Source organism: Orbicella faveolata, unplaced genomic scaffold (genome assembly GCF_042242905.1).
Source record: "Orbicella faveolata isolate gen_17 unplaced genomic scaffold, um_ofav_v1 contig_13, whole genome shotgun sequence".
Classification (NCBI taxonomy): domain Eukaryota; kingdom Metazoa; phylum Cnidaria; class Anthozoa; order Scleractinia; family Merulinidae; genus Orbicella; species Orbicella faveolata.
The window spans coordinates 10,407,873-10,422,500 of NW_028301540.1; the positions used below are offsets into that span (position 1 = coordinate 10,407,873).

Sequence of the window (14,628 nt, forward strand, 5' to 3'; positions counted from 1 at the left end):
AAACAAACGTGAAAAAAGCATGAAGATAAAAATGTAAATGAGGCCTGATTACAATAAAATAGAGTATTGCCTAGGCAACGGTTTTGAGTTGTTATCCGCGTCGACGGTTTTTGCTGTGCGCCAAGATTCTAGTGTTTTTCGAACGCGGTAATTGCCTTTGTCAATGACACAAGCATTGTCGAAATCAATGGAGTGATTGTTTTGCCACGCATGGTTGGCAACATTAGAGCCATTTGAATAGTTCTTCAAGTTTCGTTGATGTTCCTTTTTTCGGGTTTGGAAGCATCTTCCGGTTTCTCCTATGTAATTCCAAGGGCAGTCTTTACATGGAATTTTGTAAACAACATTACATTGAAAATCTGAGGGTTGTCTGAACTTTGGTGACGGGAATTCTTGTTGAAGGGTTTTAAGTGGTTTGTTGACAACTCGGATATCATTTTTGCGGAGTAATCTTGTGAGGGGCTCGGTTAGGCCGCTGATGTAAGGGAGACATGCAAAACCCTGGTACGTATTAGACGGATCAGCCCATTTGAAGAACATAGAAACCAGTTCTTCTGGTGGAGGAACTGTAGATGGGGGTGGCTTCTTATTGAGGATGTTAGAAATAACAGCCGGTGGGTAACCATTAGCTTCTAACGCGGCCCTAACATGATTGGTTTCACGTGTTTTTCCTTCAAAGCTGCTAGGGAGGTTGGATGCCCGGAACAGGAGGGTCGAGGCCGTGCTGATTTTGTGTTCTTTTGCATGATGGGAAGAGAAATCCAAATAACGGTCAGTATGTATTCACAGGCTTTGTTGACTGGAATAGCTGTGAAAAGCGACACAACGTCAAATGAGACCATAACTTCATCATCAGAGATTTCCATATTAGCCACTTCTTTGGCGAACTGTGAGGAATTGAGAACAGAATATCCATTGTGATTCTGTATCGGCGATAGGATTTCCGAAAGGAACTTGGATGTATTGTAAGGGGCGGAGCCAATAGAAGAAACAATCGGCCGAAGAGGGTAGCCCGGTTTGTGGTGTTTAATAGAACCACGGATGGCGGGAGGGGAACCGTCTGTAGAACGGAGTTTGCGATAAAGCCTGTGAATACATTCGGAGCAAATTAAACAATGACAACACATTACGATCCAGAACAATTCTCAGCACAGATGACATCATTTCTCTACTGGATTTCACTCTTTCAAACAATTATTTTGTCTATAATAACTGCATATACAAACAGATCCACGGCTGTGCAATGGGCAGTCCAGTTAGCCCAATTGTTGCTAACCTCTGTATGGAAGTGATCGAGGATTTAGCTATCAGTACCTCACCAGTCCCACCAAGGGTTTGGAAACGATATGTTGACGACAGCTTTGTGATTATCAAGAAGGACGCCGTTTCTTCCTTCCACGATGCTCTTAACGCCTGTGATCCCAAAATTTCTTTCACAATCGAACTTGAAAACAACGGCCAAATTGCCTTCTTAGACACCTTGGTTTCCAGAAGAAATGGAGTTGCCTTTATTGATATATTTCGGAAGCCAACCCATACTGACCGTAAAAATGATATCCGAGTTGTCAACAAACCACTTAAAACCCTTCAACAAGAATTCCCGTCACCAAAGTTCAGACAACCCTCAGATTTTCAATGTAATGTTGTTTACAAAATTCCATGTAAAGACTGCCCTTGGAATTACATAGGAGAAACCGGAAGATGCTTCCAAACCCGAAAAAAGGAACAACAACGAAACTTGAAGAACTATTCAAATGGCTCTAATGTTGCCAACCATGCGTGGCAAAACAATCACTCCATTGATTTCGACAATGCTTGTGTCATTGACAAAGGCAATTACCGCGTTCGAAAAACACTAGAATCTTGGCGCACAGCAAAAACCGTCGACGCGGATAACAACTCAAAACCGTTGCCTAGGCAATACTCTATTTTATTGTAATCAGGCCTCATTTACATTTTTATCTTCATGCTTTTTTCACGTTTGTTTTTATTCTCAATTTTTCGCACCCCATTCGTATATATTTTCGCTTGCGCGCCACATTTTTCATTCGTTAAAGGCTATAGACTGATCGCCGAAAGCTTATGTTTTTAATATATTTTTAACCAGGGAATTGTTATGTTTATTGTAATAGTAACTTAGTAAGCCAGACTTGTAGTGAGCTTGGATAATTTACTTCCTTTTTAGAAACATCATTTCCATCCTCATCTCCTGTAATTAAGTGAGGGTTTAATTTACGCAAAAGCAGGGAAGCCTTTCTGATGTGATTTTCACACTGTTATTAATCTGTCTTAGTGTTTGACGAATGTAAACATTACGAAGTTCTGAATGACAGAATACGAGCTGCAGGAGTTCAAAGAGGAAACACTTTAAAGTGTGACCAAAAGGACCTGGTAACACCCAAATGGTACAGGTTTACTGGTGCGGCTGGTACTCGGATGCCAACTTCCTGTGTTCCCAAACATTACTGTGGAACCCATGCCCCAGGATGGGTAAGTGGCTCGCATCCAACAAAGATCGGAGACACTGTCAACGCCAAGGTGTGCTTCCATTGGGCCAGTAGCTGTTGCAATTGGAATGCTAATATCCAGATAAAGAGGTGCAACGGCTTCTACGTGTACCGGTTAGCAAGGACTCCAGTCTGTTGGCTTCGTTACTGTGGAAATGCAGGATTTGGTGAGTGCAGTGTTGATGTTATTGTTGTTAACGTTGTTGCTACTGCTGCTGCTGATTAGGGTCATTAAAATACCAAACAAAAGAATGATACTTTTGATTTGAATTCTTGAGTGACAGATTATGGTCTATTCAGTTTTGCAATTATTGTTGGCTAAATAAGCAAAGAAGGCAAGGAAATCTACTGGAGGCAGTGATATGTTAATTAATCTATGTTCTGTTTCATAAACTATCACAGATCCGTGCAAAGCAAGCAAACCTTGTCAAAATGGCGCCACCTGTGTGACTAACAACGACGGTTATACCTGCCTTTGCAAACCTGGCTATCAAGGGAAGAACTGCGAACAAGGTAATAGTTTCCACAATGTCGTCTTTTACAAACTATCCGACTTATGGAGAAAATCTTTGTAACTTTCCAGATCAATTAAAATTCTAATAGGTCAACAGAAAAAACGCACTTCTGTTTTTACGTTTTACCTTTCTTTGCTCCTAATAAAACAAGTTATACTATTATTTATATCAAAAACAAGATCTCTTGTAGTTTACCTCCTTAGATTTTTGTTATTGCATAAAAAGGTACGAAGAAAGGTGACAGTAATTTTACAGGTTGCATATTAATTAATTTAGATGAGCTAAAAGACCATTATGGACCTCTTTTAGCTACCGAATAGTCATGATGACGGACCCAGCTCTCAAATGCGAACACTATGCTCTGTCTCTTGGTGTCCGTATTAGAGATTGAACTGTATTTAAATTAGAGGGATCATTTGATTTTCAGATGTCAATGAATGTATCACCAGACCTTGTGTTAACGGTGGAACATGCGAGAATCTACAAGGAAGCTACAGATGCAAATGCAGACCGGGATTTCTCGGGAAACACTGCGAGACAGGTTCATATAAACACAGTGCTGAATTTGCACATTTAAGTCAGGAGGTTATTAATTGTTAAATTCATCTGTCACGTTGGATAAAAATGTATCATAAAATATCAGAAATGCACAACCTCCATTATGCGACCTTAAACGACAAGAAAACGTTTCATTTCTGTTTGCAACTCAGGTTCATTCTGTTTACAGTAGGTATAGTAGGTATAGTAGTTTAAAGTTAAGATCCAAGGTAATTTTTTGTTAGGCACAGGAACATATCAATTCTTGTCATCCATCAAATATTTTTGCTGGCGGGCGATTGGTCTAAATACGTCACGTGACCGAATATTCCCCAGCTCAAACTGGGGAATATCCGAGAATATTCCCCAATTTTCAAAACTGCGCGTATTGCGAAAAAAAACTGAAGGTAATAAACACAATAGCCTCCATTTGGCGCGAAAATATGCTCGGATATTTGTCCTTGGACATTATCTGTTCCTTGAAGCTCACAGTTTTCCACTAGCTAAGCTCTCGGAAAACTGTTCACCTCTCGGAACAGATAATGTCTACGGACAAATATCCTAGCATATTTTCGCGCCAAATGGAGGCTATTGTTTATATATTTCTTTCAGTGTTCGATGAATGTTTGCATTATGAGAAACTGGATGACAGATTGAGAGCAGCCAGTGTCCACAGAGGTAACACCCTAAAGTGTGACCAGAAAGATCTGGTAACGCCTAAATGGTACAGATTTACTGGAGCAGCTGGAACTATGATGCCCACTTCCTGTGTTCCAAAACATTACTGTGGAACGCACGCACCGGGTTGGCTAAGCGGTTCGCATCCGACAAAGGTTGGTGAAACCGTCAATAGAAAAGTGTGTTTTCACTGGAGCAGCAACTGTTGCCTCTGGCACGCTAACATTCAGATTAAGAAATGCAACGGGTTCTATGTCTACAAACTGGCAAGGACTCCTGTATGCTGGCTTCGATACTGCGGCAACGCTGGTTTTGGTAAGTTAAGCACTTCTGTAAGCGATGACATTTTTATGATCTGAAAATTACACTAACCTACTGGTTTTCTCAATGATCAGACGAGTGCACTGCAAATAAACCCTGCAAGAATGGTGCAACGTGCGTCGCACAACAAGATGGTTATTCTTGCATCTGCAAACCAGGCTTTGAAGGAAAGAACTGCGAAACAGGTTAATAAATGTGCTTTCTCGTTGCTTACGTAACCTTAGCTTTTAAGTTTTTGAACTTAACGTTAGGCTTATATAAACTAAACTCTGTTATACACGGATTTACGGGATGCAATTGCATCCAAGGTTAATATTCAAAAAGTAAAGTTGTTGTTTTACTAGATGGTCATGAGTGATAACTTATTTACAAACAAAATCAATATTTTTTAGATGTGAATGAATGCCTTACAGTCAAACCCTGTAAGAACGGGGCCACATGTGTGAACACCGTTGGTGGGTATCAATGTAGTTGCCCCAGTGGTTTTCAAGGAAAACATTGTGATCAAGGTAATTTAAGAGCTGTCCCTGAAAATTATGTTATTTGGCTAATCTTGGTTAAGGTCTAGATTGTATTAGAAGGTTACAGGGTGGATATCTGAGAGTCTCAATGGGGTACTCGTTAGGCATAAAACGGGCCAAAAATGTAGTACAACCAATTGTAAAAAAGACGAAAAATATGGGGCGTTGGCAAATCAAGAGCTACAGCAACAGCAACAGCAACAACAAACAGGGGACGATCATAAACAAACGACAGGTTTTGATTTGAAACAAAACGCTCTATTGGCTGAGCCTTCTTTAAAACTTAACCTGAGCTGCAACTATCCACTCAAGGCCACAATGCTGCTGATTTAAAGTTTGCACAGCGTTATAGAGTCTCTTTATGTGTGAAGCGTTCTAATTTTATGATTTATTTCCAGACGTCAATGAGTGTTCCACAAGCAAGCCGTGTAAAAATGGCGCCACCTGTGTCAACAGCGTTGGTGGATTTCAATGTTCTTGCCCCCCTGAATTCACAGGAAAACATTGCGACCAAGGTTTTTCACAATGTCTATTAAAGTGTTCATTTTGATTACACTATTTTTTTGATCAAACTATTTTTTTAAACATTTTTTCCTTTTTTATCATTTAAAAAATTCTCATTTTCCAGATGTAAACGAGTGTGCAACAGCTAAACCGTGCAAGAATGGTGCCACGTGTGTTAACACTGTTGGCGGATATCAATGCCTCTGCTCACCCGGATTCACAGGAAAACATTGTGACCAAGGTTTTACCTAATTGATTGTAGGCTACTAAATACTATACATTCATCGATTGGTCAATGAAAGAAAGATTTATTTCTATCATGACTTAGCCAAAACAAAACAAAAAAAGACTAAAATGTTTAGCTCAGTATTGCATGCACTACCAACTTTTTGAAAGAAAAAGTCTAATAGGTAATGGAGTTTCGTGGGGAACTGTATTCAAGAGCTATGTGTAACAGATAGTCAGCCTAGCCAGAACAAAGTAGTAACTTATCATGGTATTATATTTATGTCTATTTATTTATGCCTATTTAGCGCTAAAAAAATATCCATATCTGTGAGTGCAAATGTCGGCTAACACCTTATTGCAGCTACCGTCAAAATTTATTCTTTGTACTGCAACATGTCGGTTTCTCCTTTCAGATGTGAATGAATGTTTAACGACAAAGCCATGTAAAAATGGCGCCACCTGTGTGAACAGCGTTGGTGGATATCAATGTCTCTGCATCCCGGGATTCATAGGAAAACATTGCGATCAAGGTTCTTTATGTCCCTTTTGTTTGTTTGAAGGCTGACTAAATACTATGTATTTATCGATTGATCGATGAACGAGCAGGTTTATGTTTATCCATGTACTGCGTTCATTCGTTCGTTCACTTATTTACCCATTAATCCATCCATCCATCCATCCTTGCTTCCATCCATCCAACCATCAACACAACTACCCACTGACCCATCAACTTACCCATTAATCCATCGATCGATCCATCGATCCGTCCGTCCGTTCATTGATTCATTCAATCTGTTTATTTGCCTCTTTTACTCAATGTACCGTATTTATAAATATTTTAATGTGAGGCGAGGTGACCTCTGGAAACCATCAGGATTTTAGTTGAGGCCACCTCGTATGTAACAATACGGTTACATAAGTAGTGCAACAGTGTGCGGGTTTGCCAGTTCAGAAATTATTTTACTAAACACTCTGCAGTTTTTTCTTAAAATTGGGAAAACTTGACAATCAAGTGATTGTAACAGGAAGAGAATTCCAGATCTTTGGACCTTGGTAAATAATTGTGAATTTTTTTTTAGATTAGTCCGGCAATGATGCACGCGATAATTATTGGCTGTTCTGGTACTATAGCCATGAATTTGACAGTCTGTAAAAAACAACTTGAAAAACAATGGATGCAACAGGTTGTTATGATAATAGTACATAAATTTAGCTATTTGAAACGTCCATCCGTCCATCCGTCCGTCCGTGCGTTCATCCATCCATCCGTCCATCCATACATCCATCTATTATATCATTTTCATAATAGCAAACCTATTGGTATGTTAACCAGTCTAAGCCGTTTTATTATCACGGTATATAAAATTTTTAATTTCGCTCTAATGATATAGATATAGTTGGACAAATAACTATCATGATTGTAAAAATCTTTATTTTCAGATGTGAACGAGTGTGCACTAGCGAAACCATGCAAGAATGGTGCCACGTGTGTTAACACTGTCGGTGGATACCAATGTCTCTGCCCACCCGAATTCACAGGAAAACATTGCGACCAAGGTTTTTTGTAACTACGCTTCTGCTAGTTTTGATTGTAGGCTACTAAATACTATACATTAATCGATTGGTCGATGAAAGAGCAGGTTTAGTTTTATCGTGACGTCATAAAGTTGCCAAAAATTATCCGATAAATTAAACAATGAGATGCTGAGCTATTATACACTGTAGCATATGCCACCAATTAGTTCAGTGAAGAAGATTCATTTCAACTTGAGTTTTGTGGAGAGCTGAAGTCAAGAGCTCTATGTATTATATTGTCTACATGGCCAGTTTCTTACTATGCCAGAACAGAGTAGTAACTTATCATGCATGACTTATTTGGAATGACGTCTTTGACTCCTATTTAGCGCTGTAAACCGTACATATCTTTGAATCCAAATTTCGGTTAAAACATTATTGCAGCTACTGTCGTAATTGGTCGTTAACTCAGTGCAACACAATTCGGTTTCTCCTTTCAGATGTAGATGAATGTTTAACAACCAAGCCATGTAAAAATGGCGCCGCCTGTGTTAACAGCGTTGGTGGATTTCAGTGTCTTTGCATCCCGGGATTCACAGGAATACTTTGCGATCAAGGTTCTTTACGTTCCTCCTACTTGTGTGTAGGCTACCTATTACTATGCATTTAACGATTAATCGATGAAAAAGCAGGTTTATGTTTATTCATGTAACACCGTTCGTTCGTTTGATCACTCATTAACGCATCCATCTATCCATCCATCCATCCAAACTAGCTCTAGAACATTTAGCTATCAATAGTAAATAAGGAACTTATATTGTGTGTACTATTTTCTGTACGGATTTTATGTAAATTAGATGTTAATATTGCTGTATATTTCAATTTGATAAAGTGTCCTATTTAAATGAAAGATTCCATTCCATTCCATCCATCCACCCATCCATCAATTCCGCATCATTCTCAACATAGCAAAGCAAGAGACTATGAACATAGTCACTGTAGCAAACCTATTGGTAGGCTAACCAGTCTAAGCCGTTTTATTATAATTATGCTTTTTCATGATTCAGATATAGTAATGCATATAAATACCATAATTTAATATCGACGTATAAACATGTGGAAAGAATTGCACATATTGCTAGATAAACCAACTATTGTTAATGCATGGTTCACTCATCTATTCTAATAACTTTCAAAAATCATCTATTTCACATCAGATGTTGACGAATGTATCACGAGACCTTGTTTAAATGGTGGTACCTGCCAGAATCAGTACGGTAGTTACAGCTGTGTTTGCAAACGGGGATATACTGGCAAACACTGCGAAACAAGTAAGTTAAATTGGGATAATACCTGCTGATAAAAAACAAATACAATTAACTTTAAAGTGCCACTGAAACGAAATTTTCGTATGTGAGATTTTTGCTTAGTAATAAAGTTTCAACCTTACTTGGAAACACTGCAGACTTTTTTTTCGCATACGGTAAGCGAAAACTGCTTTTTCAGCCGTTCGAAGTTGGCTGGTTAAGCCCAAAATTGGCGGCCATCTTGCCGCGGCCAAAACAGCTTAGTGACGTCACTGGTTGTATTATTCTCATGCCGCGCTGAAAATTTAGAGTGATTATGGGAGAAGAGAATACTGTTCGAAGCCCCCCAAAAAACATCTTAATGACATCTCAGAGCTGTAAAGCAGATAATAACAGTGGCCTTAGACATGAAGAGGTCAAGAGTCGATCCTGGGACTTTTCAGTCTATTTAATTGGATATTTGCAGGATATTTTATGTAAGCAAGCAAACGAGTGGGAGTTCTTAGATCGCAAAATGATCGGGACTCTTGGCGAAATCGCCAGCACTCAATTAAACAATATCTACACTCATAAAGTAAAAAGACATGAAAACAAGAGAAAGCGGCTTTTGAAAATATTATCCGGAGTTCTGCTGCACGAATCGCAGCAACAACGCTTCGAGTTTTCGAGTCGCTTCGCTTCGAGGAAACCGGACGCTTTGTGAGTTTCACCGCGGACGAGACTGTGTCACAGTGACCTTTAGTCCAGTTGTATCTGCTACATCCTACAAGTTATCACAACAGCCACAATTTAGGAAACCCTCTTCTTTTATATGAGGGAGCGAATTTAAACTATAAGGTAAACTAAGCTGCCATAACCCTACAGGTTTGTTTTCAGGAAACGAGAGAAAGCGTGACAATGTCGGCCCCGAAAGGTCATATATGCAAATTGCTTCAAATTCTGTTTAATAAACCTTCGAAAGGAGTGTAAACTAGTGACGTTTTAACGAATTGCTTTGAACTTGGATACTATTAAATGAAGATCATAGACATAAGTATGTGCTAAAGAACTCAAAGTAATCCATCGGCCGTGAAATATTGTAATTGGGAGATACGTGCCAAAGAGAAGCGAAATTCCCGCTTTGTTTACACTGACACGTATGCGGCGATGTGGCAAACCCCGCTGCGGATCACAATTTTCAAAGATACATTTTGTCTACCACAAGAAATCTCACTTATTAGTATCATAAAAAGATGCCCTCTGTGTGCAAAGAAGCACTCGACTCAAAGCTTGTGGACCGTTAATAACTTCGTGATTGTGCGGATGGCTGATGCGCTTGCGGCTTGTAATGCAGTAAAGTTGCCGAGGATATATTCGAACCTTGTTAATAGACCTTAGATAAACGTGAGAATCCAAATTTCAGAACCAGGCTGAAAACAGACGACGAAATATCGTGTTTAGGCTTCAGGACGTGATATAAAAGTTGCCACACTCGTCTTCGAAATATCTAATCGAGTACTCAAGATGTTCGAAAAGTATACTGAGCTGTTCTAATCTGTAGCATTTATTTTGGTGAATCTACACTCTTTGGCGCCCTCCAACGTTTATGATGTGTATTTCCTGTCAAGGCTGGACAGAAATTACAAGGTAGAAAACTAGCAGGTATGACAATATGAAGAATAAACTTGCATAAATCAAGTGAAAACAAGAGAGAATCTATAGCGCTTCTCGCGTGAATACAACCAGTGACGTCACAAGGTCCTTAAACTCGGTTCCAGAGCCCGGACACAGTTTTGCTCCAAAAAGTCGATTTCAGTAGCTAAAAAAAACACTTTCCGTTAGGATTTGACAGAAATAAAGTTCACCATTATTTTAAGCACGTTTGAAACTATAAACTGGGCTAATAAAAGAGAGTACGAAAATTTCGTTTCAGTGGCACTTTAAAAATGCAATTTTAGAATTTTAAAAAGAAGGCAGAAAGAAACGCATAAAATTGACAGCAACTGAAAGTTATTTTGCGCTCTCTTGTACTGATTAAAAAAAAATGCGCTTCCTAAGTAAGAAATAAATCAAAATCAATAGCAACTCAGTCAATTGTGTTTTAGCGTGATTGGTGTTGGTTGCTTACAATTGATTTAAAATCTACGTTGGCTTATGGCTCAGTGTCGGAGCGGTGTACAGGAGGTAATGGGCTCAGCGCCCGTTTGGGACATTTTTTCTCTTTATGAGTGCTTGCTGCAACCGCATTACATCTTCCTCGCGAACCTTTTAACGTATGTAATCAAAATGGTCATCGTTACCCCTGAGCAAGATTTACTGAAGTCCAAAGAATAGACGTTCATGCTGAAAGGATACTGATAGGCTAAAAATCCTAACATTTAGATGGGTTTCCCTGAAATGCTCTGAGAATAAAAAATCATGGAAATCGCATGCGCGCAGTGACGTTATAACATGAAAGCTGGCATCCCTTATTTGGAAATAGCCGGAAGACCGTGTTGGAACTCAGTGGCAGCCGTTCGATGTTGAAAAACGTTCACGGATTTTGGCTACTTTCTTCAATCTTGGGAGGGAAAAAATTCACTTCTGCTTGTCGTTTTTTAGAAATCGCAGTAATTTACATAATTTTCTGTGACTAAATAAGAGATGATTTCTAGCCTAACGTTTTCCTTCTAAAGGTGAAGGAAAAGCTACATGTACATTCAATAGCTCTGCTAGATACATTAGGGGGCCATGGCATACAAAAAGATAGTTCCATTTACTTATTCTAATTTCCATATATTTACTTTAAATGTCGCCTCAGAAATCGACGAATGTAAGTCGTACACGATTCTTGACGAGAAGGACCGTGCTGCGGGATACAGTGGTAACACTGATAAGTGCGATGAAAGAGAAATAGCAACACCAGCTTGGTATCGTTTCTCTGGTGACTCTGGAGACAAGATGGCAGACACTTGTGTTCCGACGTCGCACTGTGGAACGCATTCGCCCGGCTGGTTGAAAGGAGCTCATCCTGTAAAGGAAGGAGAAATCGTCCAAAGGAAGGTTTGCTTCCACTTTGGCTCCCGGTGCTGTAAGTGGAATGCTAAAATAAAGGTGAAAAAGTGCAAGGGATTCTTTGTGTATGAGCTCCAAAGGACCCCTGGTTGTAATTTACGTTACTGTGGAAATTCTGGCCAAGGTAAGCAGAAACTAGTTATTTATCTATCTATTTTTCAAATATTGCACTACGTCGGAGGGTATTAGGGAGCATAGCTTAATGTTGCAATGATAGCAGCAGCTACTCCCAAAGTAATTGTTTAGGAGTTCGAAACGTCATGGTCAGATACTATAATAGTCCAACGACGACCTATGATTATTATTATTATTATTATTATTATTATTATTATTATTATTATTATTACTGTTCCCAGTCTTAGAAAGTAATTGATCGCGAATAAGCACGCAAATCACGTGGAATAAACTGGCTTGAGAAAATAAAAAAAGAGATTTAGTTAACAAAAGACTTACCAACTGTAAATAGTGCAATAAGTCTGTTTATCAGTCCGTCCGTCCTACCGTCTGCCTGTCTATTTGTCTGACTTTTTGTTTCTCTTTTTTGTTGTTTTAATGAACGGTATTTCTAACCGCAGCTGTCAATGAATGCGTTGTGGCAAAGCCATGCAAGAATGGTGCGACATGTGTTGATTTGAAAAATGGATATCAATGCCTGTGTAAACCAGGATTTATAGGAAAGGACTGTGAACAAGGTGATGCACTCATGAAATAAACATAATATAATAAAGTAAACATAGTACATAGATATCATACCACTGAAGTTATCAGTTGAAGCACCTCATTTTTTTTTAATTCCATGCCTTCCATTTAACACTATTTTTGTGTATGAATAACAACTTTCCTGACTGATTTGTCTTTCAGACGTGGACGAGTGCCTAACAGCCCAACCATGTGCGAATGGTGCTACCTGCGTTAACACCATCGGTGGTTATCAATGTCAGTGTTCCAGTGGTTTTGAAGGTCAAGATTGCGACCAAGGTAAAAATAATTGAGTCTAGGAGTTCTCTGGATACATCCTTATGCAATATAAATAGAAAAGGATGAAAAAAAATGTGTTTCATCGCAATTTCAAGCACCGAGAAGACGCAGCATTGATAGTCTGCGGAGTAGTTTTTCATGTTCTTTGAGGTGTTTGGAAATTTGACGAAATACAAAGTATAGAGAAAACTAGAGCTATGACATGAAAATCGTAAAGTTTTATGTTTATTACATGAATGTCCACTAATCAAACCACCATTAGGACCACGATTTCCTTTGCTTGAAGTTGTTGAGATATTTATGAGTTTGAGACTTTCAATAGCATATCTTATTACTTCATTTCTTAGATATAGATGAATGCAAAACAAGTACTACATGTAAGAATGGTGCCACGTGTGTTAACACTATTGGTGGATATAAATGTCATTGTTCAAGTGGATACAAAGGACAACATTGTGATCAAGGTACGTCTCAGTGCTTTTCGTTATTTCGTGACATGTATTTGCCAACTTTTGAACAGAATCAAGAGAAGTAATATACAGATTTAGATATAGATTTAGCCAAGCGTAAAAGCGAAGCTCCAGGGCCGGGTTGTTCAAGGCCCGCTTTAGATACTAGCCCAGATAAAACGAGAATTTTGATTTGAGTTTTGTACTTTTTCATTGAGGTTTTCTGTATATTGTTTGGCCTTCTGTTTTGAATTGAATAATCTCAAAAGACACAAAACAAAGGCAGTGAAAACCATTTGTATACAAGAAATATTTATACTGCTTCTGATAACTTTTAATCCTGGGTTAGCGTTAACCGTCTTTCAAACAAGCTTGCGCTGGCCCCGTTTACTACAAGTTGAAATGAACCCGCGACCCAATAGAAAACCAGCACTTGATCAGCGGTAAAAAATAACATTTGACCTCAATGAGCTCTAAACTAGAGCCGCGATATGCTCACGTGATACTGGTCAGCGGATACCTTGTTTGGACAGTTGTCAATTGACGATAACATGGATGTCCAATATCAAAGAAGGGGGCTATAAATCAAGACTGCATGTCTCAGTCAACCTTTTAGCTGGAGTATGGCTGCCATCTTGCGCAACTCCATCGTCGCCGTCGTCATGCGTACGCGCCCACGAGCAATACCGCTAGCCATGATAACCATGAGAAAATCAATTCATGGGTTTCTTAGTTTCTTAGCGGAGTCCCGGCGGCCCTTCGGGCGGTCGGAGCTCCGCTATCAATTGACTACTGTGTTGAATAAGTGTGCTCTGCCTGCTAATGAGAAAGTGGGCGCCTTTTAATAGTGAGATAAAAAGCGGCAATTAAAAAGGACGTTTCGGCGGTAAATATGGCTAATTAAAAGGTATCATGGGTAGACTAGGTCCTGATTAAAGTCGATGAAATTGCCTAAAGAGGAAATGTTGTAATAACAGTCGAAACTACCACGTCAACTTCTACCTTTCTGGAAGTTACTGTGGAAAAGAAATCCAAAATATTATTTCAGTTAGTATCTGAAACGACAAAAGCAACAACAAAAAACGGCTTTACTTCCGTTTAGCTCCGAATATGAGTGCGACAAGACTCAAGAAAATAAGAAACAAAATTAAAATACTGTTTCGAATACAACCGTACCATTATTTGAGAGTCTTATAATAGAAAACCGAAAACGTTTTGGCGGATTACAGAAGTACGCTGCTCAGTTTATCATTATGTGTTGCTTAAATAAAAGTAATTTTTTTAAATCTATTAGTTTATAATTTACTTTTGTATTTTTAATATATTTTTTTAATTTGTGTATTTATTTTTTAATAATTTAATGTTATTTTGGATCGGGACCTTTCTGTAGATCACCTACGGGTGAGAAAGCTTCCCGTTAAAATATCATCATTATTAAATGTCTGTAAATTATTTTCAGATATCGATGAGTGCAAGGCCGGCCCTTGCCTGAATGGTGGAACCTGCTCTAACAAACCAGGCAGTTATCAATGCGC

At 38.9% G+C, this 14,628-nt stretch overlaps 2 protein-coding genes across 4 annotated transcripts in view; one reads left to right on the forward strand and one right to left on the reverse strand.

Annotated features, from left to right (window-relative positions):
• Positions 1-14,628, forward strand: part of LOC110042109 (uncharacterized) — a 38,896-nt gene that overhangs the window by 11,948 nt on the left and 12,320 nt on the right. For 2 of the 3 annotated variants that reach the window (XM_089284597.1, XM_089284596.1), the window contains exons 16-32: positions 2,294-2,674; positions 2,910-3,020; positions 3,450-3,563; positions 4,172-4,552; positions 4,633-4,743; positions 4,951-5,067; positions 5,478-5,594; positions 5,708-5,824; positions 6,225-6,341; positions 7,252-7,368; positions 7,827-7,943; positions 8,544-8,657; positions 11,413-11,790; positions 12,242-12,358; positions 12,528-12,644; positions 12,992-13,108; positions 14,553-14,628. The exon at positions 14,553-14,628 is cut by the window's right edge and continues 38 nt beyond it. In XM_089284597.1, the coding sequence (XP_089140723.1) occupies positions 2,294-2,674; positions 2,910-3,020; positions 3,450-3,563; positions 4,172-4,552; positions 4,633-4,743; positions 4,951-5,067; positions 5,478-5,594; positions 5,708-5,824; positions 6,225-6,341; positions 7,252-7,368; positions 7,827-7,943; positions 8,544-8,657; positions 11,413-11,790; positions 12,242-12,358; positions 12,528-12,644; positions 12,992-13,108; positions 14,553-14,628 (2,719 nt within the window). The remainder of the gene's footprint in view (positions 1-2,293; positions 2,675-2,909; positions 3,021-3,449; positions 3,564-4,171; positions 4,553-4,632; positions 4,744-4,950; positions 5,068-5,477; positions 5,595-5,707; positions 5,825-6,224; positions 6,342-7,251; positions 7,369-7,826; positions 7,944-8,543; positions 8,658-11,412; positions 11,791-12,241; positions 12,359-12,527; positions 12,645-12,991; positions 13,109-14,552) is intronic. The other variant, XM_089284598.1, reaches the window with a different exon arrangement.
• LOC149114936 (uncharacterized) lies at positions 32-777 on the reverse strand (the record flags this gene model as incomplete). Its single annotated transcript, XM_089284601.1, has 1 exon — positions 32-777. A coding segment is annotated over one exon (729 nt), but the record flags the coding sequence as incomplete, so codon positions are not given.